At 23.5% G+C, this 26,313-nt stretch overlaps 2 protein-coding genes across 2 annotated transcripts in view; one reads left to right on the top strand and one right to left on the bottom strand.

The window, feature by feature from the left end:
- Positions 1 to 7,748: 7,748 nt before the first annotated feature.
- The window catches only part of LOC117174704 (lymphocyte cytosolic protein 2-like), a 48,217-nt gene continuing 29,652 nt past the window's right edge, over positions 7,749 to 26,313 (bottom strand). The window contains exons 7-10 of the mRNA XM_033364011.1: positions 23,046 to 23,154; positions 14,018 to 14,185; positions 11,978 to 12,119; positions 7,749 to 8,207 (exon numbers count right to left, since the gene is read on the bottom strand). Of these exons, the coding sequence (XP_033219902.1) occupies positions 8,060 to 8,207; positions 11,978 to 12,119; positions 14,018 to 14,185; positions 23,046 to 23,154 (567 nt within the window). The 3' untranslated portion in view covers positions 7,749 to 8,059. The remainder of the gene's footprint in view (positions 8,208 to 11,977; positions 12,120 to 14,017; positions 14,186 to 23,045; positions 23,155 to 26,313) is intronic.
- Positions 19,232 to 26,313, top strand: part of LOC117174705 (glutaredoxin 3) — a 47,362-nt gene continuing 40,280 nt past the window's right edge. The window contains exon 1 of the mRNA XM_033364012.1: positions 19,232 to 19,501. Within this exon, the coding sequence (XP_033219903.1) occupies positions 19,431 to 19,501 (71 nt within the window). The 5' untranslated portion in view covers positions 19,232 to 19,430. The remainder of the gene's footprint in view (positions 19,502 to 26,313) is intronic.

Below are 26,313 nucleotides of genomic sequence, written 5' to 3'. Positions count from 1 at the left end.
GCGACCCTTTGTTTTTCATTATCAAATAATAACCATTAAAAAAATAACTTAAAAAAATATTTGAAAAAAACAGTTACATTTTCAAACAAAGTGATAAATTTTTAATTAAAAACATGAATTTTCAATTTAAAAATCTAATTTTTCATCCAGGAATTGAATAGTTAGTTTTTTAATTTAAAAAATGAATCTTCCACCAAATAGATGATTTTTTAAATAAAATAATTGAATATTCAGCTGGAATATATAAATTTTCAGTTAAAAATAATGAATTACAAAAAAAATGTTAACAAAATAGTTCAAGTTCAGGGTGGCCGTTTTAATCGACGAAATAAATTCTCGGTCATTTCCTTCAATTAAAAAATGTTGTATTCAAATGCTCAATAATTTACACGTATAAATTTAAAGGTACTAACATTTTTCAATATAAAAAAATATAAATCCACGTTATCATTTTCACTGCTCTAAATTAAAAAATCAATCAATGAACTTTGAAAATTTAAAAATTATATAATTTTAAGGAATTTTAAGCTAGAAACATTAAATATTGAAAAATTTTAAAATGTTTAACTGAACACTTCTTAAATTAGTAATTAAATTATTTTCTGTTTAAATAACTTGAACATCCTTGGAAACCTTCAAAATTTTATTTCCAAATCTTGAGAAGTCTAGAAGTTGTTTTAAATTTGTTTTATATTTAAAATTATTTTGGAACTTTTTTCAGAATCTCTAAATATCTGCCAAAATTAATTGATTTTCTTTTACAATTTTCACAAAATTCTGCAAATTTGAGAAAATTTAAAATTACAATTTGGATGTATAAATAACAATTGAACATTTATAATATAGATTTTCGCAGATTTTAAACAAAAAATTATATTCTTTTCAAGAATTGTGAAAGGCTTCTAAAGAATAAAAATATTTTCTTAAGATTTCTAGGAAAATTAAAAAAAAATTTTCATTTTGAAAAATTATTTTAAGAGAATACTTAAAAAGTTTTTCAAAGGTTGAAACAAAATTTTCAAAAAAGATTCTAGAATATTTTAAGAAAAATTACTAAAATATGCATGATAATTTTTAATCTTTTTAAAACTCCTAAATATCTCTTAAAATTACTCAAATTTTTCTGCAAATGTTCATTTGTAAATTATACATCAAAATTTAAAAATTTCACTTACAAATTAATCATTTTTCAAATACAACAATTAAAATTGTAACGTTCAAAGTTTAAAGGCTCTTCGAAATTTTAAAGATTCCAGGATTTATAATGTCAATCAATTCAGTTAACGATTCTTTACTTTTAAATATTTGGTTTAAATTTACTTGTCTTGAATAAAAATTCAAATATTGCTAAATATTCAATAATTGATATTCTTTTTAAATTAAATATTTCAAATTGAGTGGGTTGAAAATTGAATATTTTAGACTGAAACAATGTTTTAAATGAAATAAAATCCTTTAATTAAGAATATATTATTATGAAGTTATTTTCAAGTTGAAAATAGTTGATAAACTTTCAGTCACACCTTCACACTTGTTTAATAACAAGGACTTTCAAATAGAAACAGTTTAAGTTTTAACGTTAAAATTTAAACATTCTTAAATTCTGAACTGATTTAAAATCGTTTTGTCAAATCGCTTTTGTTTACTTTTTATTACTTAAAGTACTGTCACGGTCTGTAACAGTTTAATATACATAATATTTACTTATTTATAATAATAATCAATTTTCAATATCAATATAAACATTAATGAACATTTAATATTTATATTCTGTATCATATTATAAATTCTATATCAAGTTCTAAGAAATATCAAATAATACCAATGTGAATCTTGTGAATGCGCGGTCATTGACGTCATAACCAATCAAAAGGAAGCAAGCCCCACGAAGAAACACGCGAGGCCCATCTACTATAGCCCAATTGGTGAAAAGGCAATAAACGTCATAATGATATGTGGTCTTCGACTACCCCTCAAGAGAATCTGTGTCATCATGCCATAAATCAATGTCAAAAAATGGTCCACCAAGGGATTGTTTTTCCTCCCCTGCTCAGATTTCTGCCTATATATATCCATGCCTTGAAGGGTTAAGGCCAGTTTCATTTCTACCATCGAATCGCTGCGCAACAACTCACCGGAACTTTAAAAACAGTTTTATTTCTACATCGCTGCCCAACAACTCTTTGGAACTTTAAAAACAGTTTATTTCTACCATCGAACTGCTGCCCAACAACTCTCCGGAACTTTAAGAACAGTTTATTTCTACCATCGAACCGCTGTCCAACAACTCTCCGGAACTTTAAAAACAGTTGTCGAATCTCTGCAGAAGAACTCTCCGGAACTTTTAAAACAAAGTTTAGATTCAGTGAAACCAGTGAACTCAGTAAAATAGCATTTACCTGATAAAAATAACTTTAACATCAGTTTCAACTTAAACTCTGTGAGCCCCTTTAACAAGCAAGAAAGCCCTCCTAAGAAAACACACCACCAACCTATTGTGCAAAGCAATTGTGCACCTATCGTACAGCAAAGGAAGGGAGATCGACCAACTCTATAAACCGAGTCCCTCACCAGGATTCTCGAATTCCTACAAAGGGCCTTATTCCAAGCGAGAATAAATTAAATCTTTGGTAAGTTTCCGAAAATACTATTGCTATCCTTTTATTTCTTTTTCAATATTATTTTAAAAACTCGTCACTAAAGTCTTTTCCTTTTTTTAAAGGGTGGACACTAAGACGAAGTTTCTCACAATATTCTGGCAGTTCCATGCTGCATATTTTGAATTAAATATAAACAAACACACATATCACTCATGTAACTTGGTTTTAATAAATTGTAATTTTATATCTTAACTCGTTTTAAATCAACAATTCGATTGTCTCAACCTTTCGTTTTGCTTGTTCCTCAATCCATGTTTTCTAATTTTTAACAAATTTAGAATAAAAAAAAGAGGAAGCGTAAGTTTAGAAATAATTATTTTTATCTGAGATGTAACAGTACAGATAAATTAAAAAATAATTATTAAATAACAATTTTTTTTATCCAAAATTTTCAACATCAAAGGCTTTTATTTTTTATTTGTTCAATTCTTTAAGAAAACATTTACAAATTATTCAAATTAGAAATGTAAGCTTAAAAATAAAAATTTTTAATGGAAAATTTTCAATATAAAAAATTTTGAATTACGCATTGTAAGCTAAATAATAGCATAATTGAAAAACATAACAATTCCACTAATTATTTAAAAACTGTTGAAATTAAACGTGGAGGTCAGATTTTTCTTCTAAAAATTTGTAAAATTCCCGGTAAAAAAAATCACTGTCATTTCCCGGTTTTTCCCAGTCTCACAAAATTACCAGTCAGCAGAAAAAAAAACGAATTTTCAACAAAATATGTCATTTTTCATCCAAAAAGATGAATTTTTAATCAAAAAGATAACATAAGTCGAATTTTTAACTAGAAAGGATTTTTCAGTCAAGAGACAGGCAGAGAGAAATTGTACAAAACTGTTAAATTTCCAAAAAAAAAGATGAATTTTCAACCAACAAGATTAATTTTTTACAAAAAGACCGAATTTTTAACGAAATACATGAATTTAAATAAAACAGTTGAATTTTCAACGCACAAAGATGAATATTTAGCCAAAACGATTAATTTTCTACCAAAACGACGAATTAAAAGAAAAAATTAATTTCCGCCAAATAGTTGAATTGTCTATGAACAGCTTTAAGCTTAAATAACAAAAAAAAAAACGAATTTTTAAAGTAATACACCAATTTTCGACCAAATGACTAAAATTTCAACCAAGAACATGATTTTTAAATCAAGAAGATTATTTTTCAACCAAAAAAAATAAATGTACAAATGAAAAATGTAATTGTTTATATTTCAACTAAAAATATTTTAATTTTAAATAAAAAACTGTTGAATTGCACCAAAAAGAAATTAATTTCCAACAAAAAAGTTGGATTGTCAAGTAAATAGTTGAACATTCAACCAAAAAAGATTAATTTTTTACTAAAATATTGATAAAAAAATGAGAACGCTCTCAAAAAAATCCCTAAATTTAAAAAAAAATCACCACAATTTACAGGTTTTCCCATGCATATAAAAATTCCCTGACACTTCCAGGTTTTCCAGATAGGGTATACACACTGTAATATTATAAAATTTATTTAATTATATCGAGATTTGCAATTTGTGTTGCCACAAGTTCGGAGTAAAAAAGGAAAGAAACTCAATTGTATAAAAATGTATTAAAACCTTTAAAAAGATATCTCCTACAATAATAAATGTCATTTTCTTCATACATCACAATTTCGATAGTAGCCTGTTAATAAATACGTTTTAATAATTATTGCGACATACATAATATACCATTACACAACTAAGGATAAATAACATAAATTTGACTCTTTAATCTTCAACTATGTTTTACAAACATTCACACTAAAATATAATTTCTATCTAAATTTATGAATTTAACAAGCTTATGTATAAATTTTTCTAATGTATCAAAACTCAATAATCAATTTCACATTATGATATTATATGAAAATAGTACTATTTAAAATCTAAAGCATTTTAAATTCGCTTACACGAATATCACCAAGTTTCCTAAGTTAAGATACTAAATTTAAGACAATACAGCTATAAATTACGACCAAAAATGCATTACAGAGGAAATTCGTTCTGTGCAACGGTAGATCAAGAAAAAATTTTTATTTTAAATCGAACACAGTTGGATTAAATAAAAAAAGATTTTTGAGTTAATGAAGAAAAAAAATGTACAAATTATAACATTTTCAATTAAGAAAATTAATTTTTTTACAATACAAGAAAATGTTCAACAAAATACATCAATTTTGAACAAAATAAAGATTTCTATAAAACAGTTGATTTTCAATCAAATAGTTACATTTTCAACCAAAAAGGTATATTTTCAACTAAGAAAATTAATTTCCTATTAAATAAGATAAATTCTCAACTAATTATTTAAATTTTCAAATATATAGTTAAATTTTAAGTTAAAAAAATTTGTTTTTAATTAAAAAAAGAATTTAAAAAGAACGTCATTTTTAACGAAATATTGATTCAATAAAAAAGAACGAATCTTCTACAAAATAGTTGAATTTCCAAGACAAAAAAAAGAGTTATCTATACTAAACAGTGAAATTTTCAGCCCGAAAATATGAAATTTTAACAATGAAAATTTCATTTTCAACCAAATAGTTAAATTTTGAGTCAAAAAATTCATTTTTATCCCAAAACAGGGAAGTTTCAACAAAACAGTTCAATTTTAAACCAAAAATGGAATAGTCAAGTTTCAATTAAAACCCATGATTTTAAATTTAGAAAAGCAATTTTTTACAATACAATCGAACTTTCAACACGAAAACATGAATTTTCAAAAAAAAATTAAATTTTTGATGGAATTGTTAAATTTTCAAAGCAAGACTATGAATTTTCTAGATTGAAACAGTCGAATTTTTAAATCGGGAATATGAGTTTAACAAAAAAGTTAATTTTTAACCAAACAGTTGAATTTTCAACTAATATGAATTTTTAACAAAGTAGCTTAACTTTCAAGCAAGAACTTGATTTTTCAACCAAAAAAGATGAAATTTCAATAAAAATATAATAGTTTATATTTAAGCCTGAAAGATTTTAATTTTATATAAAACTAATTAAATTTGTATATAAAAAGTGATTTTCATAAATTTTTATATACAAATTTTATATAAAATGATTGCATTTAACCAAAACAGATTAATTTTCAGCCAAAGAATTCTATTTTTAACGAAAAAATTGGCATCAAAAATTAAATTTTCTACAAAATAGTTGAATTTTCTTCCAAATTGTTGAATTTTTAAGCTGAAAATACGACTTATTTACCAAACAGTTGAAGTTTCAAAAAAAAATTTTTTATTCAACCAAAAAAGACGAATTTCCAACAAAATAGCTGAATCTTCAACAAAAACAGATTAATTTTCAACCAAGAAATTTAATTTTCTGTCAAAAAAGACTCATTTTCAACCATATATTTGAATTTTTAGTCTAAAGGGATCACTTTGTAACCAAAAATGGATTGGTTAAATTTTCATTGAAAAAGTTATTTTCAATTTAAAAAACTGAACTTTCTACCAACTTGTTGAATTTTTAAGCCAAAAGCAAATTTTTGTCAAAAAACAGTTAAATTTACGACAAAAAATTTAATTTCCTACAAAATAGTTGAATTTTCTTCTAAATTGTTGAATGTTTAAGCTGAAAATACAATTTTTCTACCACACAGTTGAATTTTCAAAAAAATAAATTGTATTCAACCAAAAAAAAAAAAAAAACGAATTTTCAACCAAGAAAATTAATTTTCTACCAAAAAAGACTAATTTTCAACCATACATTTGAATTTTTAGTCTAAAGGGTTCACTTTGCAACCAAAAATGGATTGGTTAAATTTTCATTGAAAAAAAAATAATTTTCAATTTAGAAAACTGAATTTTCTACGAAACATTTGAATTTTTTAACAACTTGTTGAATTTTCGAGCCAAAAGGACAACTTTTCCACAAGATCGTTGAATTAAAGAAAAATGAATCTTCTACCAAATAGTTCAATTTTTAGTCTAAAAGGATCACTTTTAACCAAAAATGAATTGGTTAAATCATCATTCGAAAAAAATCATTTTAAAATTTAGAACAGCGAATTTTCTACAAAACATTTGAATTTTTTACCAAATAGTTGAATTTTCTACCAGCTGGTTGAATTTTTAAACTGAAAATACGATTTTTTTATCAAACAGTTGAATTTTCAAAAAAATAAAATATTTTATTTAACCAAAAAAGATGAACTTCCAACAAAATAGCTGAATTTTCAACAAAAACAAATTAATTTTCAAACAAATAGTTTCATATGTAACAAAAAATTGGCATTCTACCATAAAAACGAATTTCCCACAAAATGTATATATCTTTAACTAAATAGTAGTTGAATTTTCAACCAAGAAAATTAATTTCCTACCGAAGAAGACTAATTTTTAACGATTTAATTTTTAGTCTAAAGAGTTCACTTTGTAATAAAAAATAAATTGGTTAAATTTTCATTGAAAAAAAAAATCATTTTCAATTTAGAAAGCAAAATTTTCTACCAACTTGTTGAATTTCCGAGTCAAAAGGACGATGTTTCCATAAAACAGTTGAATTAAAAAAATCTTCTACCAAATAGTTCAGTTTTTAATCTAAAAGGATCACTTTTTAACCAAAAATGGATTGGTTAAATCCTCATTCGAAAAAAATCATTTGCAATTTATAAAACCGAAATTTCTACAAAACACTTGAATTTTCGCCACATTGTTAAAATTGTTACCGACTTGTTGAACTTTCAAGTTAAAAGGACGATTTTTCCACAAAACTTGAATTTTCATCCAAAAATTATTTTCTTTAACCAAAAAGAAAAAAAAAAGAATTTTTAATAAAGTAGCCCATGAAGCCCAAAAAGACAAATTTGAAGTATAAATTGATCTTGATCCGCTCTTGGTTCTGTGTGCTTGAAATTTTTAATAATCTTCACACGTAATTAAGCACGAGGTGAAAAGGCACAGTCGATAATTATTGTGATAGAAATTAATACATTCAAAAAAATACAACAGATTCAATACAATTGAAATCTTTCAACAGTCTTATAAAAATGTGAGATTGGCTGTTTAAAAATCCTTAATATTAAACGTGATAGATATAAAAAAAATCTCAGTACATAGAAACATTTATGTACATTTAATTTGATATAAAAAGTCTGTAATCTAACATTGGAGAAACCTGCCTACAGTGGATAGTGCAATCTGCAGTGGATAATCATTAATTAAAAATATTAATTTATGTAAAAAAACTAGTTTAATTTAATTAATAGGTAAGGCACTGTAATTATTTATAAATTAAAATTAAAATTACTTATTTAACGTATATACTGCGATGATAATTAATGATTATCCACTGTGGGGAGGTTTCCCCAACTTGTGTGTTTTATATACTTTTTTTAATTGTTCAGTGAGGAAATATTATATTTAAATTATTTTGGCGGTGTGTCTGTTAATTTGGCACTTCCCATTAATATTCCACCAGTGTATAGGAATAATTCCTCTCTTGTATAATAAGGCACTATTTCTTCAATAGTCGCAAAAGATTGCTCGTTTACCTTCGCTGATCCCAAAGCAAACCTGTAATCAGGAAAAAACATTCAATTTAAGACATTTAAAATAAATATCTATTTAAAAGATAAAAATGAAATAGTTCCAGTTTCAAACAAAGAAATTAAAAATTTATTTAAAATTTAAAACAAGTAAATTCATCCAAGAACAGATTAAATCTTAACTAAAATTATAAGTCTTAAGAAAATGGGATTTTCAACATAGTAGTTCGCATTTTAACAAAATTGACGTTCCCAGACAAAAAATTGAAATTAAAATTTAAAACAACTAAATTCAGCCAAGAAAGACGAATTTTCAACTAAAATAGTCAAATCATCAACCAAAACAGATTAATTTTCAACCAAATGGATGCATATATTTTTAAGAAAAGAAAAAAAAATGAATTTCTACTAAAAGATATGAATTTTCAACCAAAAAAGATTTTTTCAGGCAAGCAATACGGAATATTACAACGAAACTGTTAAAGTTTTAAGCCAAAAAAACAACAATTTTCTTGAAACCCGTTCAATGTTCAACAACAAAATTTAAATGATCCATTTTTCAACAAACGTGCTAATTTTCAATAAAATAGTAGAATGTGTTCAATTTACAAGCCAAAAAGTTGAATTTTCTACAAAACAGTTGTATTTCTTACACGAAAATAGGAATGTTCCCCCAAAAAGTTCGTTTTGAGCTAGATAGTTGAATATTAAACTAAAATGATGAATTTTCAACAACAAAAAATGAATTTTTAACCTAGCAGAGATTTATCAGAGAATTTATCCAAAAAGACGAATTTTCAACCAAAACAGTCAAATCATCAACCAAAACAGATTAATTTTTAATACGAAATATTGCAACGAAACCGTTAAAGATTTAAGAAAAATATCAATTTTCTTCAAAACCGTTCAATGTTCCACAAAAAATGTAAATTATCAATTCTTCAACAAAAATTCTAATTTTCAACCAAACAGTAGAATTGTTTCAAATTACCAGCCAAATAGTTGAATTTTCTACAAAACAGTTGTATTTCTAACCCAAAAATAGGAATTTCCCCCCAAAAAGTTCATTTTGAGCTAGATAGCTGAATATTAAACTAAAATTATGTATTTTCCACAACAAAAAATGAATTTTTAACCAAGCAGATGATATTTCAACCAAAAAATATGTTAATTTAAAATTAAAAATAGTTGAATTCATTCAAAAAGACGAATTTTAAACAAAATAGTTGAATCATCAGCAACGACAGATTAATTTTCAACCAGTTTATATTTTTAGCAATTAGGATTAAATTTTGTACCAAAATGATCAATTTTTAAATCAAAATATCGGACTTTATACAAAATGGTTTAAATTTCAACAAAATAGTTAAAATTTCAAGAAAATATTACATTCAACCGAAAAAAAATGTTAGTAAAGAAACAAAAAAATGGAAATCAAACTGTTAAATTTTGGAGCCAAAAAGACGAATTTTTGACAAAAAAGTTGAATTTTCAACTAGAAGTATGAATATTAAACCAAAAAAATTATCTTTAAAGAATGTTGCAACGAAGGATTAGAATGTTCAACTTAAAAAGATGAATTTTCAAAAAAAAAATAATAGTTGATGCATCAACAAAGATTTTAATTAAAAAAATTGTTTAAACACAGATTAAACAAACAAAAACGAATTTTCAAGAAAATATCTGTAACATCAACTAAAACAGATTAATTTTCAACTAAACAATTTACATTTTTAGCAAGAAAGATTCAATTTTGTACCAAAAAGATCAATGTTTAAACAAAAATATCGGATTTTCAACAAAATAGTTTAAGTTTCAACAAAATATTATTCATATAAAAAGAACAAAAATTTGAACCAAATTGTATAATTTCCAAGCCAGAAACACGAGTTTTTTGTTACAAAACCGTTGAATTTTTAATCCGAAAATATAATTTTTCAAAAAAAGTGAATTTTCTTCTGAATAATTATATTTTCATAAACATTGCTTAATTTTTAACCAAGTAGCTGACTCCTCACCTCGTTGAATTTTCAACAAAAGAAAATATTTTTTCAATCAATAATAGAATAATCAAATTTATGATTTAAAAAATTAAATTTTGACTAGTTGAACTCAACAATGAAATACGAATTTTCCACCAAATAGTTCAAGTTCCAACGAAAAAGACGAAATTTTAACAAAAAAGATTAATTTTATAACCAAAAAGTCCAATTTTCAACAAAATATATAAATTTGCTTCTGAGTTCTTGAATTTTTAATTTATAAAGAATAGATTAAAAATGGAATTGTTAAATTTTCAGATAAAAATATTCATTTTTTTATCCCAAAAAAAACAAATTTTCAACATCAAAAATTAAAATTTTTGCCAAAGAGGCTGATCATGAAAAACAAATGAATTTTTAAGAAACGAACGAATTTTTTACAAAATAGATAAATTTTCTACCAAAACACATTAATTTTCAATCAGAAATTTATATTTTTAACTGAAAAAGATATAATTTTTATCAAAAGAAATTAACTTTCTAAAGTTTCAAGCAAAACATTTTTTGCAGTCAAGAAAGAAAAAAATTGCAAACAAATTGTTGAATTTTCCAACCAAATAGACGAATTATCTACAAACCAGTTGAATTTTAAACCAAAAAAAAATTTTTTGTCATGAAAGAAGAAAATGTGTACTAAATTGTTAAACTTTTAAACTAAAGGGACGAACTTTTTTCAATACCATTCAATTTTGAAGCCTGAAATATGACTTTTAAAGAAAAAAGTCAATTATGATATTTGATATTTTTAACGAGATAGTTAAATTTTAAAACAAAAAAGATTTTTCATCACGTGAGAGCAAAGTTTGATTTCAACCAAAAAATATTTTTATTTTAAATCAATAACTGTTGAATTCAACCAAAAAGACGAATCTTTCAAAAAAGTTGAATTCTTAACCAAAATAGATTTATTTTCAACAAAAAAGTTGCATTTGTAACCAACAAATTTTTATTTCTACGAAATGATATACATTTTTAAACTAAAATAACGAAATTTGAACAACAGAGTTTAATTTACGATCCAGAAAATTTTTTCAGTCAAGAAAGAAAAAAAATTCTAGTCGAATTTTCATCCCAAACAGCTTTTTGAGTCAAGAGAGAACAACATTTCAATCAAATTATTGAATTTTTAAATTAAAAACACGTATTTTCAAGCAAATGGTTGAATTTTAAACAAAAAAAGATTTTTCAGTCAAGAAAGAACCAAATTTAAAATAAATTGTTGACTTTTCAAGCCAACAAGACAAATTTACAACAAAACAGTTGAATTTCAAACCTGAAGATATGCAATTTGTACCAAAAGAAATGAATTTTTAAACCAAATAGACTAATTTTCCACAAAAGATTTAAATTTCAACTTAACAAGATTTTTTGGACAATATTATTGAATTTTCAACAAAATAACCAAATTCGAAAATAAATAATTAATTTTTTAAATTAATAAGTAGAAATTTTTATAATTTATAAACTAAAAGATACTATTTTAGATCAACATTGAAGTTGATTTTTAAAACTTTCAAAATATTAGATTAGTTTAATTAGTTAATTATATTAATTCTAAATTTCGCTTAGAGTATAAAGTAATTTTATACTGCACACAGTGTGTGCATTCATAATTTTAAAAATGACTTCAGTCTTTGAAATTTATATTCTGTAGTTCATTTAAAAAGTATTTTTTTATATACAATCTGGGAAATAGTAAGTTATAGCAATATATTAGGAAACTCAATTAAAAATTGCAGCTGCTTAAATTTCTCACCTGTTATCCGTTCTTTTTCGAACAGGAACATTGTAAACTCTATCTTTGTACCAAAGAACAAGAGTTAAAGGATTGTTGGGATTCGACGTGGAAGGTCTTATTAGGAAATAACCATCCAGTGGATTATTACCATAAGTACTTTCTGAAATAAAATATTTGCAGTAAATTAAATGTTATAAATCTTTTTTTATAATTCTGAAAAAATATTTTGTTAAATTATCAAACAATCAAAAATATTTATCATCCTTAGACATTTGCATCAATTTTTTGTCTAGACTTTCGAAAAGAAAATTTGATTTCTAAATCCCCGCGAAAGCATGGTAACCAAATTTGAAAATTGTGGTCAATTATTTAATTGAAGCATCTCAATAAATAATAAAAAATATTTTCTTAATAAAAAGTAATTTGGATATATTTTTGTCAAAAATGACAGAAAAAACTTGATTAGAAAATCAAGACGAAAATATGTAAATTAAATTTAAAAATTGTGATCCATTAGTTAAATCCACGTCTTCGATAAATTAACGATCAATAAAAAACATTTATTAATAATAAAAAGAAATTTGGATTTCAACTAACATGATGAATAAAACTGGAAAACTAACTGGAATATTTGAATTTTGAACCAAGACGATTAATTTCTTCCAAATAAGTGAATTTTAAACAAACAAAAAATATAATTTTTCAACCAAAAATTGAATAGTGGAATTTTTTGTTTGAAAAATATATGTTCAACCAAAGAAATGAATTTTTAAAAATAGATTTAAAAAATTTATTTTCCGAAAGAGTGATTTTTTTGGTAAAACAAATACATTTTTAATTCCTCATAAAAATATGGAAATTCAATTTGAAAATTGTGAAATGTTATTGAAAGCGAGCCCGTCGATCAACTATACATAAATAAGAAACATTTGTTGATAAACAACTGAAATTTGGATCAATTTTTGTCAATTAATACTGAAATACGGTAATTAAATTTGAAAGTTCTAGACCATTATATTAAGCTACCCATTGTTTACATTATCAAACAATAATAATTTAAAACAAAATTTTCAAATAAAAAAACACTAAATTACAAAAAAACAGTTTACAAGCAGTCATCAATTTCCAACTAAAAGTGTGAATTTTCAATTTAAATATTTGAATTTTTAACCAAAAAGATTAACCATAACCAAGACAATTAATTTATATAGAAAAATGTGAATTTTTAATTAAACAAGATAATTTTTCAGTGAAAAAATGAATGGTTAAATTTTCAGTTCAAAGAATGTGTGCGCAATCAAAGAGATACATTTTTAACTAAAATCATGAAATATTTAATTTGAATAGTAACATTTTTAGATTACAAAATTAATTTTTAACCAAAAAGAAATTTTCCCAAAATTAGTACAAGTTTGAATCGGAATAGTGAATTTTTTAATAAAAAATTAATTTTCACCTGAAGAAAAAACGAATCTTCAATAAATTAGCTCATTTTTCAACCAAAGAGATGCATTTTCAATTAAAATGATGAATAAGAAAATGAAAACATTAATTGTTAACACAAGAGTTTGAATTGAAAACAAGCTGTTAAATTTTCAATCAAAAAGATGATAATTTCCAACCAAAAAGGTTTATTTGCCACCAAAAAGAAATTTTTAAAAATAAAATACATTAATTTTAAACCAGATACATAAATTTCAATCTAAAAAGTTAAAAAGAATAATTTTATGTAAAAAAGATGAATTTTCTACAAAAAATATAAATTTCATCAAAACAGCAGAATTTTCCAGCTAAAAGATAATTTTTAAACCAAGAAGATAAATTTTCAACAAAAAAAAAAAAGAATTCTAAACTAAAAATGTAATCGTTTATAGTTTAAACAAAAAAGATTTTATATTTAAATAACAAACAGTCGAGTTGAACTAAAAACATGAATTTTCAAGAACATAGTTAAATTCTCAACCAAAACAGATTAATTTTCAAAACTTTTTAAAATTAAATGTTATAAATCTTTTTTTACAATTCTACAAAATGTTTAAAAAATAAATAAGCACTTACGTTCTCTGATTAAAATCATGGCTTGTTCTCTTGAAACATTATGAAACCATGGCTTGTCCATATAAGACTGCCTATCAGGAGGAGGTGGTAATGGCCTAGTTGCTGAAGATAAGGAAGTGTTGCTTCCTGAATTTGGCAAAGTAGAAAATTTCTTATCCGGAGAACGCTCTGTAACAACAAAATCATTCAGTTCTTTATTAAACCGCAATAATCTTATTAAAATATCACTTCCAGAAAATAATATCAAATATTTAAATAATATTTTTACTTTAAGTTAATACAGGGTAGCTAAATTTACCAACAATTTCTTGTGCAATTATTAATTAAGGCAAATGTAAAAGGCTTTTTAAAAACTATTGAATTCTAAATTATTCTTATTAACGTTAATATGAAATTTCTTAAACGTCTGGAATTATTATAATAATGTCGAGGGGTTGACCACTGGACTTTTTAGTGTATACAAAATTTTAAGATACAAAGTATTTCAGAGGAATTCAAAGATTTTGCGAAGCTTTTAGAGATTTAAGAAATTGATTTCACAAAGACTTTAAAAACTTGATAAATATTTCCAAATAATTAAAAAGATTTCGCAAAGATTTCAAGCATTTCAAAATATTTCAGAAATTTCAGATTGACTTCGCAAAGATTTAATAGATTTCAAAAGTTTTAAAGATTTACAAATTTTAAATGACTTTACACTGATTTCACTAACTTTTCAAAAGAATTCGAAGATTTCACAAAGATTTAAAATTATATTAGAGAGATTTCACAAACATTTCAAATCATTCCAAAAAGATATCGAGGATTTAATAATGATTTCAAAGATTTCAAAAAATTTCACAAATATTTCACAGGATTTCACGAAGACTTCAAAAGATTTCACAAACATTAAAAAAATTTCAAATGATTTCAAAGATTTAAAATATGTTGAATGATTTTAGAAAGATTTTAAATGATTTCAGAGTGATTTAACAAATATTTCAAATCATTCCAAAAAGATATCGAGGATTTAATCATGATTTTAAAGATTTCTACCAATTTCACAAATAATTCAATAGATTTCACAAAGATTTTAAAAGATTTCACAAAGATTTCAAAGATTACAAAACATTTCAGACGATTTAAAAGATTTTAAAAACATTAAAAACATTTCAAATGATTTCAAACATTTGAAATATTTTGAATGATTTTACAAAGATTTTAAATGATTTCAGAGTGATTTAACAAATATTTCAAATAATTCCAAAAAGATATCGAGGAAATATTTCAAAGATTGCGAAACATTTCAGACGATTTAAATGATTTCACAAACATTTAAAAAATTTCAAATGATTACAAAGATTTGAAATATTTTGAATGATTTTACAAAGATTTTAAATATTTCTGAAAAATTTTAAAGGTTTCACAAAGACCTCAAAGAGATTAAAATATTTCAAGAGATTTTAAAGCTTTTAAGTCATTGCAGAGTGATTTCAAAAAGATTTCATTAGGATTACAATATATTAATAAAGATTTAAAAACATTTCTCAAGGATTTTAACGACTTCACAAAGATTTAAAAAATGCAACAAATATTCCAAAATACTTCAAAATATTTCAGAAGATTTCAAAGATTTTGAAAAGATTTTAAACATTTTTAAAGATTTTAAAGATCTTACAGCGATTTCACAGATATTTCAAAGATTAACAATGATTTCACAGTAATTTCACAAATATTTGGAAAGAATTCGACAATGTCACAAAAAATTCCACAAAGATTTAATTGACTTCAAACAGATGTCACAATCTTCACAAATATTTCAAAAGATTTCGCAAAAATTTCAAATATTTCACAAAGATTTGAAAGATTTCGAGAGATTTCAAAGATATGAAATGATTTTAAAGCAATTTCACAAATATTACAAAAGTTTTCAAAAATATTTCGAGGATTTTACAAAGATTTCAATAGAATTTATAAATATTTCCAAATAAGTTAAAAGATTTCGCAAAAATTTGGAAGATTTCACGAAGATTTTAAAGATTTCAAAAGATTTCACAAATACTTCAAGAAATTTTAAAACATTTCAGAAATTTCAGAATGACTTCGCAAAGATTTAATAGATTTCAATAGTTTTAAATTTTGTTAATGACTTTACAGTGATTTCAATAACATTTCAAAAGAATTCAAAGATTTCACAAAGACTTTAAAAATACACTTCACATTTTATTTTTTATTATTCACAAATATTTTTAAAAGCTTTCACAAAGATTTCACGAAGGTTTGTATACAAGATTTCATGAGTGATCAACTACCTCGATCACCATTCCATGACTTTTGTTACTCTTTCAAGTCTGATATCAACTCTGCTGATCGATTAAAATACTATTTCTTAAACATAGGTAATAGTAGGCACTAATTCATAGAATTAATTTGAATAAATTATTACCGGGAGAATTTTTTACTAATTCTTGGAGATCAGGTCCGGCTCCATAATATAGAAACGAAACAGGCTTGAATTCTGTTTCCGAAATATGACCTAAGCCTGAGTCCTTTTTTTGAACACCTTCATAAATTACACGTGAAAAGCAATAAGATAAAAAAGATAAAAGTCTGACTACTAGTGATTTAAATAAATTTTTTGTTATCTTTCACCCGAAGGTCTTTTTAATTACAGACTTCACAGCCCCAGACGCTCTCAAAATAGGGGAAATAGGGTTATTTTTTACGAAAATAGGGGAATAAATTCCTTTAAATACAACTAATGTATATAAGTACCAGATTGAATACAATATTCAACAAAAGTATTAATTTTAGACCAAATTTTTGCATTTGCAATTAAAAATTTGAAATTTAAAGCAAAATTCATGAATCTGCAACAAAATAGTTAAATTTTTTAACCAAATAGTTTAATTTTCAACCAGAAAAGTTGAATTTTCTGTCCAAAAACACCAATTTTCAGTAAAACAGTTGAATTTCCAAACCACAAAGATGAATATTTAACCTAATGCTCAAATTTTCAAACAAAAAAGATTGAACTTCAATCAAAAACAGTTGTACTTTTTAACAAATAGTTGAATCTTTGAACAAAAAAATGATCTGCCAAATAGTTTAACTTTTCAGCAAAAGAGACAAACTCTTAACATAATAGTCGAATTTTCAAGCAAAAAAAAAGTATTTCCAACCAATAGTTGAATTTTCAAATAAATAAGATAAACTTTCAACCGAAATTGAATAATTAAATTTTTAACAACAACAAAAATAAATATATTTGCAAACAACAAAGATTTTTTAGTCAAGAGAGAAAACAAGTTGCAAACAAATTGTTGAATTTGAAAGCCAAAAAATTTAATTTAGAAAAAAAATATTTTCAACAAAACAGTTAAATCTTCAAAGAATTAAATTAATTTCTAACAAAATCGTACAACTTTCAACCAAGTAGTTGAATTTTCATTAAAAAACAATTAATTTTCAACCAAGAATGGAATAGTTGAATTTATAGAAAAAAAATGAATTTTCAAGAAAAAGCAAAGACTCTTCAGCAAAATATTTCAATTTTTAATCAATAAAATTGATGTTGAAAAAAACGAATTTTAAACGAAAAAGTTCAATTTTCAACCAAATTCAACGAATATAAATTCTGAAATAAAACGTTAATTTCCAAAAAATAGTTGAAGTTTTTTGCAAACTAATAGAATTTTCGAGCACAAAAAGACGAGTTTTCAAACAAATAGTTGAATTTTCTAATAAAAACGATCAATTTCAACTAAAACTGGAATAGTTCAATTTTTAGTTAAAAATTTAATTTTCAACACCAACAAAAAAATAAATATTCAACAAAATAGTTAAATATTCAAACAATAAAATTAGTTGTTGATAAAATAGTACAGATTTTAACAAAATAATTGAATATTTACACCAAAAAAACGATCAATTCTCCGGCAAAAAATTGAATAGTTTAATTTTCAGCAAAGAAAATAAATTTACACAAAAAAAACTAATTTTTAAGAAAATAGTTCAATCTTTAATGAAAAAAAAATGATAATCAAAACATTTCAACTTGCAACTAAGCAGTTTAATTTTCAACGGAAAAAGAAGAATATTCTTAATGACAAAATTGAATAATTTAATTTTCAGTTTAAAAATTTAATTTTCAATAATAAAAATAAAGATTTTCAACAATATAGTTCAATCTTCTACTAAAAAAAATGAATTTATAATCAAGTAATTCAACTTTTAATCAAGTAGTTGAAGTTTTATTAAAAAACTATAAATTTTCAGCCAAAAATGGAATAGTTTAATTTTCAGTAAAGAAAATAAATTTACAAAAATAAAATAAGAATTTTTTATCAAATATTTCAATCATTAACTAATAAAATGAATTTTTTTAAAAGTAGTTCAACTTTAAACTAACTAGTTGAATTTTCGACAAAAGAAGATGATCTCTTAATAACATATTTTAATGTTCAACAAAATAATTTTAGATAAAAATGGAAAAAAGGGAAGCGAAATAGTTTTTTCAAAACAGGAAAAAAAGGAATTGATTAAAAAAGGGGAAAGGGTATGAAGTCAGTAATTTTATCAGCAATTGTTAGTTGAACAACTTTCTTTTTCAAATAATAAAAATAATATTTTACATTATAAAATACTAACTTGACAAGTTAAGTCGGGCTTGAGCCAAAGTTTCTTGCGTTAAACATTCGGAAAGACTCGCTTGTCGACGAACATTTGTGTTCATAGACACAGATCTCTTCGCATTTCCCATTAACGTTGTCATTTTTTAAAATTGCAATTTAATAGTCTTTATTTTTTATTGTTCAATCCCAATTCACATTTATCTGACTTTATTGATTTCCTTATAACTTTAAGAGTTGTAAATCTATAAGTTTAAATAAATGCATAAACCGACCTTTTAACAAATAAAAAAATGTTTATTCCCTAATTTTAAACAAAATTAGGAACATTTTTTCCGAAACATTAGCAATATAATTGTTTAAATCATAATCATAAACCTTAGAGAACTAAATTTGAGTCTTAAGAAATGTCCTTTCCGAATTTGAAAAGTTAAAAATATGTTTTGATCGAATTTGAAATCAAAATCGAAATTAGAGAAGCTCACGAAGTTTCTACACCGAAATCTAAACTAGAACTGAACTTAATCTGAGAAGCGCCAGTCCCGAAAAGTGATTCAGAGTCGTAAGTGAACCGGATAAAAAAAGAATCACGGCAGGCAATGCGTTGGTCCCTCGGCATGGGGCGGTGACATTCTATCAAAAATGATCAAAAATAACCCCACCTTTAGAAAAGTCTAAAAATTGTAGTGTCATGTAGTTTTCACAACATTAAAGTAATCAAATGTCAAATTAAATTTAAACAATCAGTGAAAATTTGGGAAAGGTTTTGATATTTCGCTAGGTTCATTGATTAAGTGACAGATATGATGGCTCTCCGAATTATGCATTACTTCTTTAATTCATTACAAAGTATTTTCAATGATGATGGACCCAAGTAAGTAGAATCACAAATATTTAATTTTTAATTCTATTAAAAATAAAAGTTGAAACATTTATTGTTTTTATAAGTAAAAAGTAGAAAATTACGATAAGGACTGCAATTTAAGAATGCGAATTTCAATAATAAATCGAATTTTTAGAAAGGGTATCAATTCATCATTTAATTTAGGGTCAGATAAAGTTTTTTATGGCTTTTCCATTGAACCAAGGCATTTTTTGAAAAAACAAATATCTGACCTTCACAAATAAATAATAATTCACTTTTTCGAATTTAAGAATTTTTTAAATGTAAAAAGCATCATCAATCACCGGCCATGTGTTTATTATAAATAATGTTTTTTTCCTTTTCTAAGGATTTAATTAATATGCTAAATTTAGAAAACTTTGATAAATATATTAAAAGATATTCTTAAAATGTTAGCACCGTCGCGTAATGAAATAATTAAATAATACAAAAGAAATAATTACTCGTTTCTCCAATTTATTTCTAAAGTTCATGGATTTTAATAATAATTTAAAAGAATTTTTATTTTTTTCTTCTTATATTTGTAATTCAGTGCATATTTAGTTAGAATTAATGCAGCTGTTATATTAAATTCAATTTAAAATGGTTAAAATTCCTAAATTTTCGAGTAAAAATATTGCATTTTCAACCAAATAGACGATTTTTTAATCAAATAGTTAAATTTTCAACCAAGAAGATTAATGTTCTAAAAAGAAAATCAATTTTCAAAGTTTACGATTAAAAATGGAATACTTAAATTTTCAGTCGAAGAGATGAATCTTCAAAAATTATTTTTATCATGAATCAAAAACAATTAAGTCAAATAAAATCGATTTTAACTTGAAAAAAACAGCTTTAAACCAAGAAGGATTTTTTACTCACGAGAGAAAAAAAATGCAAACAAATTGTTCAATTTTCAACCCAAAAATATTAATTCTCAACAAAAAAGTTCACCTTCAATGAAATAATTTAATTTCCTACTAAAATAAAAGAATCTTCAACGCAAAAAGAGGAATTTTCTATAAATTAACTGAATTTACAAACCAAAAAGAGGACTTTTAAACAATGGAAGAGTTAAATTTTCAGTTAAAAAATTTAATTTTCAACTAAAAAAACATGAATTCTGAACCAAACAGTTTAATTTTCAAATAAAAAAGATCAATTTTCAACCAAATAGTTGAATTTTGAACTAAAAAAGAACACTTCCCAACTAAAACTAGAATAGTCAAAATTTCAGTGAAAAAAAATAATTTTCCACACAAAAAAAATTCAACCAGTGATGAATTTTCAACTAATACTTAAATTTTACAAAAATAAGATTAATTTTAAAGCAAGAACAATAATTTTCTAACAAATAAGACGATTTTTCAACGAAATAGATAAATTTTCCACCAAGAAAGATTAATTTTCAATTTCAAATATAATTTTTTATCAAAAAAAGAAACACTTAGAATTTTCATTGAAGGAAATATATTCTGAAACCAAAGAAGAAAAAAAAATTGTCAAAAAAATAGTTTCATTTTCAAAAAAGAAATGGTTTTTTAAGTAAGAAGATTAATTTCTACAAAAAAAACGAATTTTCAACTAAAAATGATAATTTTTCAATCAAAACTTGAATAGTGCAATTTTGAGAAAAAATTAATGTTCAAAAAGATTAATTTCAACCAAAATAGACACGAGTTTTCAACAAAATACACGAATTTTTAACAACAAAAAAAGGTAAATTGTCAACCAAAATTTTAAATAGTTAAATTTTAAGTTAAAAAAATTAATGCTCAACTAAAGAGAAGAATTTTCAACAAAAATGGGTGAATATTCTATTAAAAATCTACATTTGCAGTTAAAAAAAACGATTTTCAATGTAAAAATAATTTTTAAATACAGTTATATTTTCAAACAATTAATTTGAACTAAAGAGATGAATTTTTAATTAAAGTGATGAATTTTTCAACAAAAATTAATTTTCAAACACCCGGTTGCATTTATAATAAAAAGAGATGAAATTACTATCAATAGAGATGAATTTTAAGAGATCTTTTAAACTTTTAAAAAACTAATTTGAACTTTTTTGATTAATCTTTAAAAATTTTTAAAAATTGCCCCAAAATCTTCCAGATTTTTTCGAAATTTTTAGAACTTTTTTGAATGATTTTTATATTTTCTTTCAAAATTAATTTCTCAAAATATAAATAGATTTTAAATCACTCCAAGAATGTTAAAAAATTTGTTGATTTCTTGACACCTTTGAAAGTTCTCAATTTTTTAAAATCATTTTCGTATGTTTACAAAACTTATAGGCCTTAAATATCTTTTCAAATCACTCGAATTTTGTCTAAAATTTTTTTAAACTTCTGTAATATTAAAAAAATTGCCTTAAAATTTTCCAGCTACATTTTTAAAAAATTTGTAAATCTTTTGAAATGTTATACAATCTTTTTAAATATTCTCTTAAAATGAAATTTTCAAAATAATATATCATCTGAACCCAACTTGTATTTTAAAATCTACATTCTGTACAACATTTTGTTTTAATTTTTTCAAATTTTTTTTTTCGATTTTTTAAAAAGCTCAAAATACTCGTTTAAATGATTCGAATTTTTCCTAAAATTGTTTAAAAAACTTTCAAACACTTTAAATTTTCCAAATTATATTTCAAATTTTTTTTATCATTTGAAATTTTCTTAGAAATCTTAAGAAAATTTTATAATTTCTTGAAAACTTTCAAAATTCAAAAAAAGCTTTTAAACTTTTTTTCAAAATCTTTAAAAATTTACGATTTATACTTTTTTAAACATTTTCAGGTTTAAAAATATTTTTGAATCTTTTCAAAACCTCTAAATATCTCATTAAGCTTACTGGATTTTTTAATAAAATTTTGTAATCTTGCAAAATTGAACATTTTCTCAATTTAAACAGGAAACTTATATTTTTCACTTCAACTACATTCAGATTTAAAAAATGTATATATTATTATTATTATTTATTTGCAAAAGTAAAAATTTGGTACGTTTTGTGTGGGTTTTATCTTTATCAATGATTTCTAAATCTTTAAATATCAATAAAAAAAAAAGTTTGCACGACAATTGCGATATCACTTTTTATTCCCTTTCTCTTTAACATAAACCTTTTTTAATCTCCATGTATTTTTTTTTAAATCTAAATTTTATTTTTAGAATAACCGTTTACACAGAAAAAAATAACCCAAAATTCGAAATAATATTAAATTAATCTTGGAGTTTGATTTTTAAAGGTACAATATTTATTTTATCACGAAATACTGGGAAAAAATTTTCAAAATAAAATTAACAGATTTATAATTCATAAAAATAGATGGTATCCATATAAAACTAAAAAAAAAACTACACCCTCTAACAATTAGATTATTTTTATCCCAATATAAAAAGTAATGAATAAAATCGAAAAAAATAGAAAATCACATATTTTTATCTCGAGGAATATTATTAAAAAAAAAAAAATCATAACCTGTAAAAGAGTAACAGAATACTTAGGAATTAAAACATTTTTGGACACTTACCTATATTATTATCAGGTTTAGTGCTAGGAATTTTTGCAGGCAGTGGTGGGGGATTTTCTAAACTCTTTGACTTTGTTGTTGGCTTTCCGTCGCCTTCATTTTCATCCGGCTGTAACAAACAAATCAATCCACAAAATAAAAACAAAGTTTTTATTTCTTGAAATATTTTGGATTTTGTGGAAACGTTCAAGTTGAGAAATTTTAAATAAGGAAATAAAAATTAAAAATAAGTACAACATTTTTAAATTAAAAGTCTTAACGGTTAAACAATTATTAATACAAAAAACTTTAAACACGTTTAATAATATAAGTTTTTTTAAGTTACTATAAAAAAAACATTGAAAAATCTCGAAATCTCTGTACGTTAATACTTTCAGTGTACAATTTTGAAAGTTTGACAGGGAATTTAATTTCTATGGAAATTTCATTTTTACAGTTTAGAAAAATTTATCCAATCACTTTGAATATCATAATATAATATATATCTGATAATAAATGGTATCATCTTTAAAAGTTTCATAATTCCAATTTAAAAATACAGTTTGAATACGTAATTATAAAATAGTTTAATTTTTAGGCTATGAAAATAAATTGAAAAGGGTATGAAAAACCCCATCAAATCTGTGACATACATTTTTTTCATTGCAACATACATTTTTTTTATATAATACATTGAAGAGCTTCTAATTTTTTTTAATTGCTTAAAAATGCAACTTTTTGGTTAAAGATTAATCTGTTTTAGCTGAGGATTCAGGTATTTTGTTGACAATTCGTTTTTGCTTGTTGAAATATCAACTATTATAATATATTTCGTTGAAAATTTCAATCTTTGGTTGAAACTTTCTTAAAAGTTCATTTTTTTGGTTCGCAATTTGTAATTCTAGTTGAAAATTAATTTTTTTCAATTAGAAATGAATTTCCTGATCTGAAAATTGAACTTTTTTTCAAAAATTCCTCTTTTCGGCTTCAAAATTTAACAATTTCATTCCAATTTTCTTTTTGACAACCAAATTTGTTTACCGTTGAAAACAAATTTTTTTGTTGAAAATGCAACGTTTTTAATTGAAAATTAATCTGTTTTCGTTGAGGATTCAAGTATTTTATAGAAAGTTCGTTCTTGTCGGTTAAATTTTTTTTTAGTTTAAATTGACTCTTTTTTTTAATATCAGCGATTAGATTTTTCATGAAAAATTAAAAATGTAATGAGATTCATATTTTTCGTTGAAAATTGTTTTGTTTTTCACTTAACAATTAATTTTCTTAACTTAAAATTGAACTATTTGTTTGAAAATTAACTTTTGAGTGGAAAATTCATATTTTTGGGTCATTAATATATTTTAGTAGCTTTTATTTTCTTTCTCGACTGATAAATATTTTTTTGGTTGAAAATTCAAATATTTTGTTGAAAATTCATCTCTTTTGGTAGAAATTATAGCATTTTTTTAATTAAAAATAGACATTTTTAATTCAAAAGTAATCTGGTGTGATTGAGGATTCAACTATTTTGTTAAAGCTCAATATTATTCAGATGAATTCAACCGGTTTTAATTTTAAATCTCTTTTTGTAGGAAATTCAACAACTCAGTTGGAAATGAAATATTTTATTAAAAATTAATATTTTTATCTTGAAACTTCAAGAATCTGATTCTAATTTATTTTTTATTTTTTGACTGATAAATATTTTATTATTGGAAATTGAAATATTGGGTTTGAAGTTAATCTGTTTTGATTTAGGATTCAACACTTTTGTTGAAAATTAATCTTTTTTTGATGAAATCAACTAGTTTTTATGTAAAATAAAAATATTTTTGATAGGAAAATTAAATATTTGGTTTGAAATTAACTCTTTTATTATAAATTAATATTTTTGGGAATAAAACTGAATTTTATGGTTAAAAATTCTGCTTCTTGGCCTGAAAATCAACAATTTGGTTACAATTTTTATTCTTTCTTGTCTGAAAAATATTTTTTGGTTAAAAATGTAAGAATTATGTTGAAAATTCGTCCTTTATTTATCATTCATCTTCTTTGATAAAATTCTAATCTTTTACGGTCTAAATGTCAACTGAAAAATATTTTTTTACTTGACAATTCAACTATTTTGTTGAGAATTCATATTTTTTAGTAGAAATGATATGTTTTTAGGCTAAAAATAAAAAGTTTTGGTTGACTTTTTTGTTTCGTCTTTTTTGGGTAAAAATTTTTTTTGTTGAAAATGTAGCTGTTTGGTTAAAAATTAATCTGTTTTATTCGAGATTTCAAATTTTTTTTTAGAAATATTTTTGTTTACATCTAAATGGTTTTTTTAAACTTAAAATAAAATCTTTTTTTTAAATATAAAATATTACCATTTTTTGTTAAAAATTAATTTTTATAACTGAAAATTCATATTCGCAGGTTGAAAATTCTACTGTTTTGCCGAAAATTCGTCTTTTCGTCTAGAAAATTTAACAATTTTATTTGGTTGATAATCTGTGTTTTTTGTTCACAATGTGTCTTTTCAAGGTAGAAAATCAATTTTTGGTTAAAAATGCAACTGTTTGGTAGATAATGAAATTTTGTAGTTGAAAAATAATCAGTTTTAGTCGTGGATTCAAATACTTTGTTGAAAATCCATCTTTATTTGTGAAATCCAACTGTTTTTATATTTTTAATTACGATTTTCAATAAATAACAATTATTAAAGTTTTCTTATTTATATTTTTAATTTCCAATTTAAATATTTTGTTGAAAATTGTTATTCTCTGGTTGAAAATTCCACAGTTTTGTAGAATATCCAACTTTTTGGCTTGAAAATTCAACAATTTGTCAGAAAATTCAAATATTTTTGTTAAAATTAATATTCTTGGATTGAAAATTCAAAACTTTTATAGAAAGTCCGTCTTTTTAACTTGAAAAATCCACAATTTGGTAGAAAATTTAACTATTTGGTACCAAATTAAATCACTTTATACGAAAATCGTTTCTTATTAAATTGAAAATTAATTATCCTGAATGGAAATTCAAGTAAAAATAAGATAAACTAAATATTAATCATTTAAAATTTGGATTATCATTACATCAATTTTTTAAACTATTTAGTTGAAAATTCGTATTTTTGGTAGAAAATTAATCTTCTTACATGAAAATTCAGCCATTTGGTTAAAAATGTATGTATTTTGTTGCAAATTCATCTTTTCTGGTATAAATTTAATCTATCACGGTTGAAATATCACCTGAAAAATATTTTTTACTTCACAATTCAACTATTTTGTTAAAAATTAATCTT

This window comes from Belonocnema kinseyi, chromosome 6 (assembly GCF_010883055.1).
Source record: "Belonocnema kinseyi isolate 2016_QV_RU_SX_M_011 chromosome 6, B_treatae_v1, whole genome shotgun sequence".
In the NCBI taxonomy this organism is placed as follows: domain Eukaryota; kingdom Metazoa; phylum Arthropoda; class Insecta; order Hymenoptera; family Cynipidae; genus Belonocnema; species Belonocnema kinseyi.
This window is presented reverse-complemented; position numbering and strand designations above follow the sequence as displayed.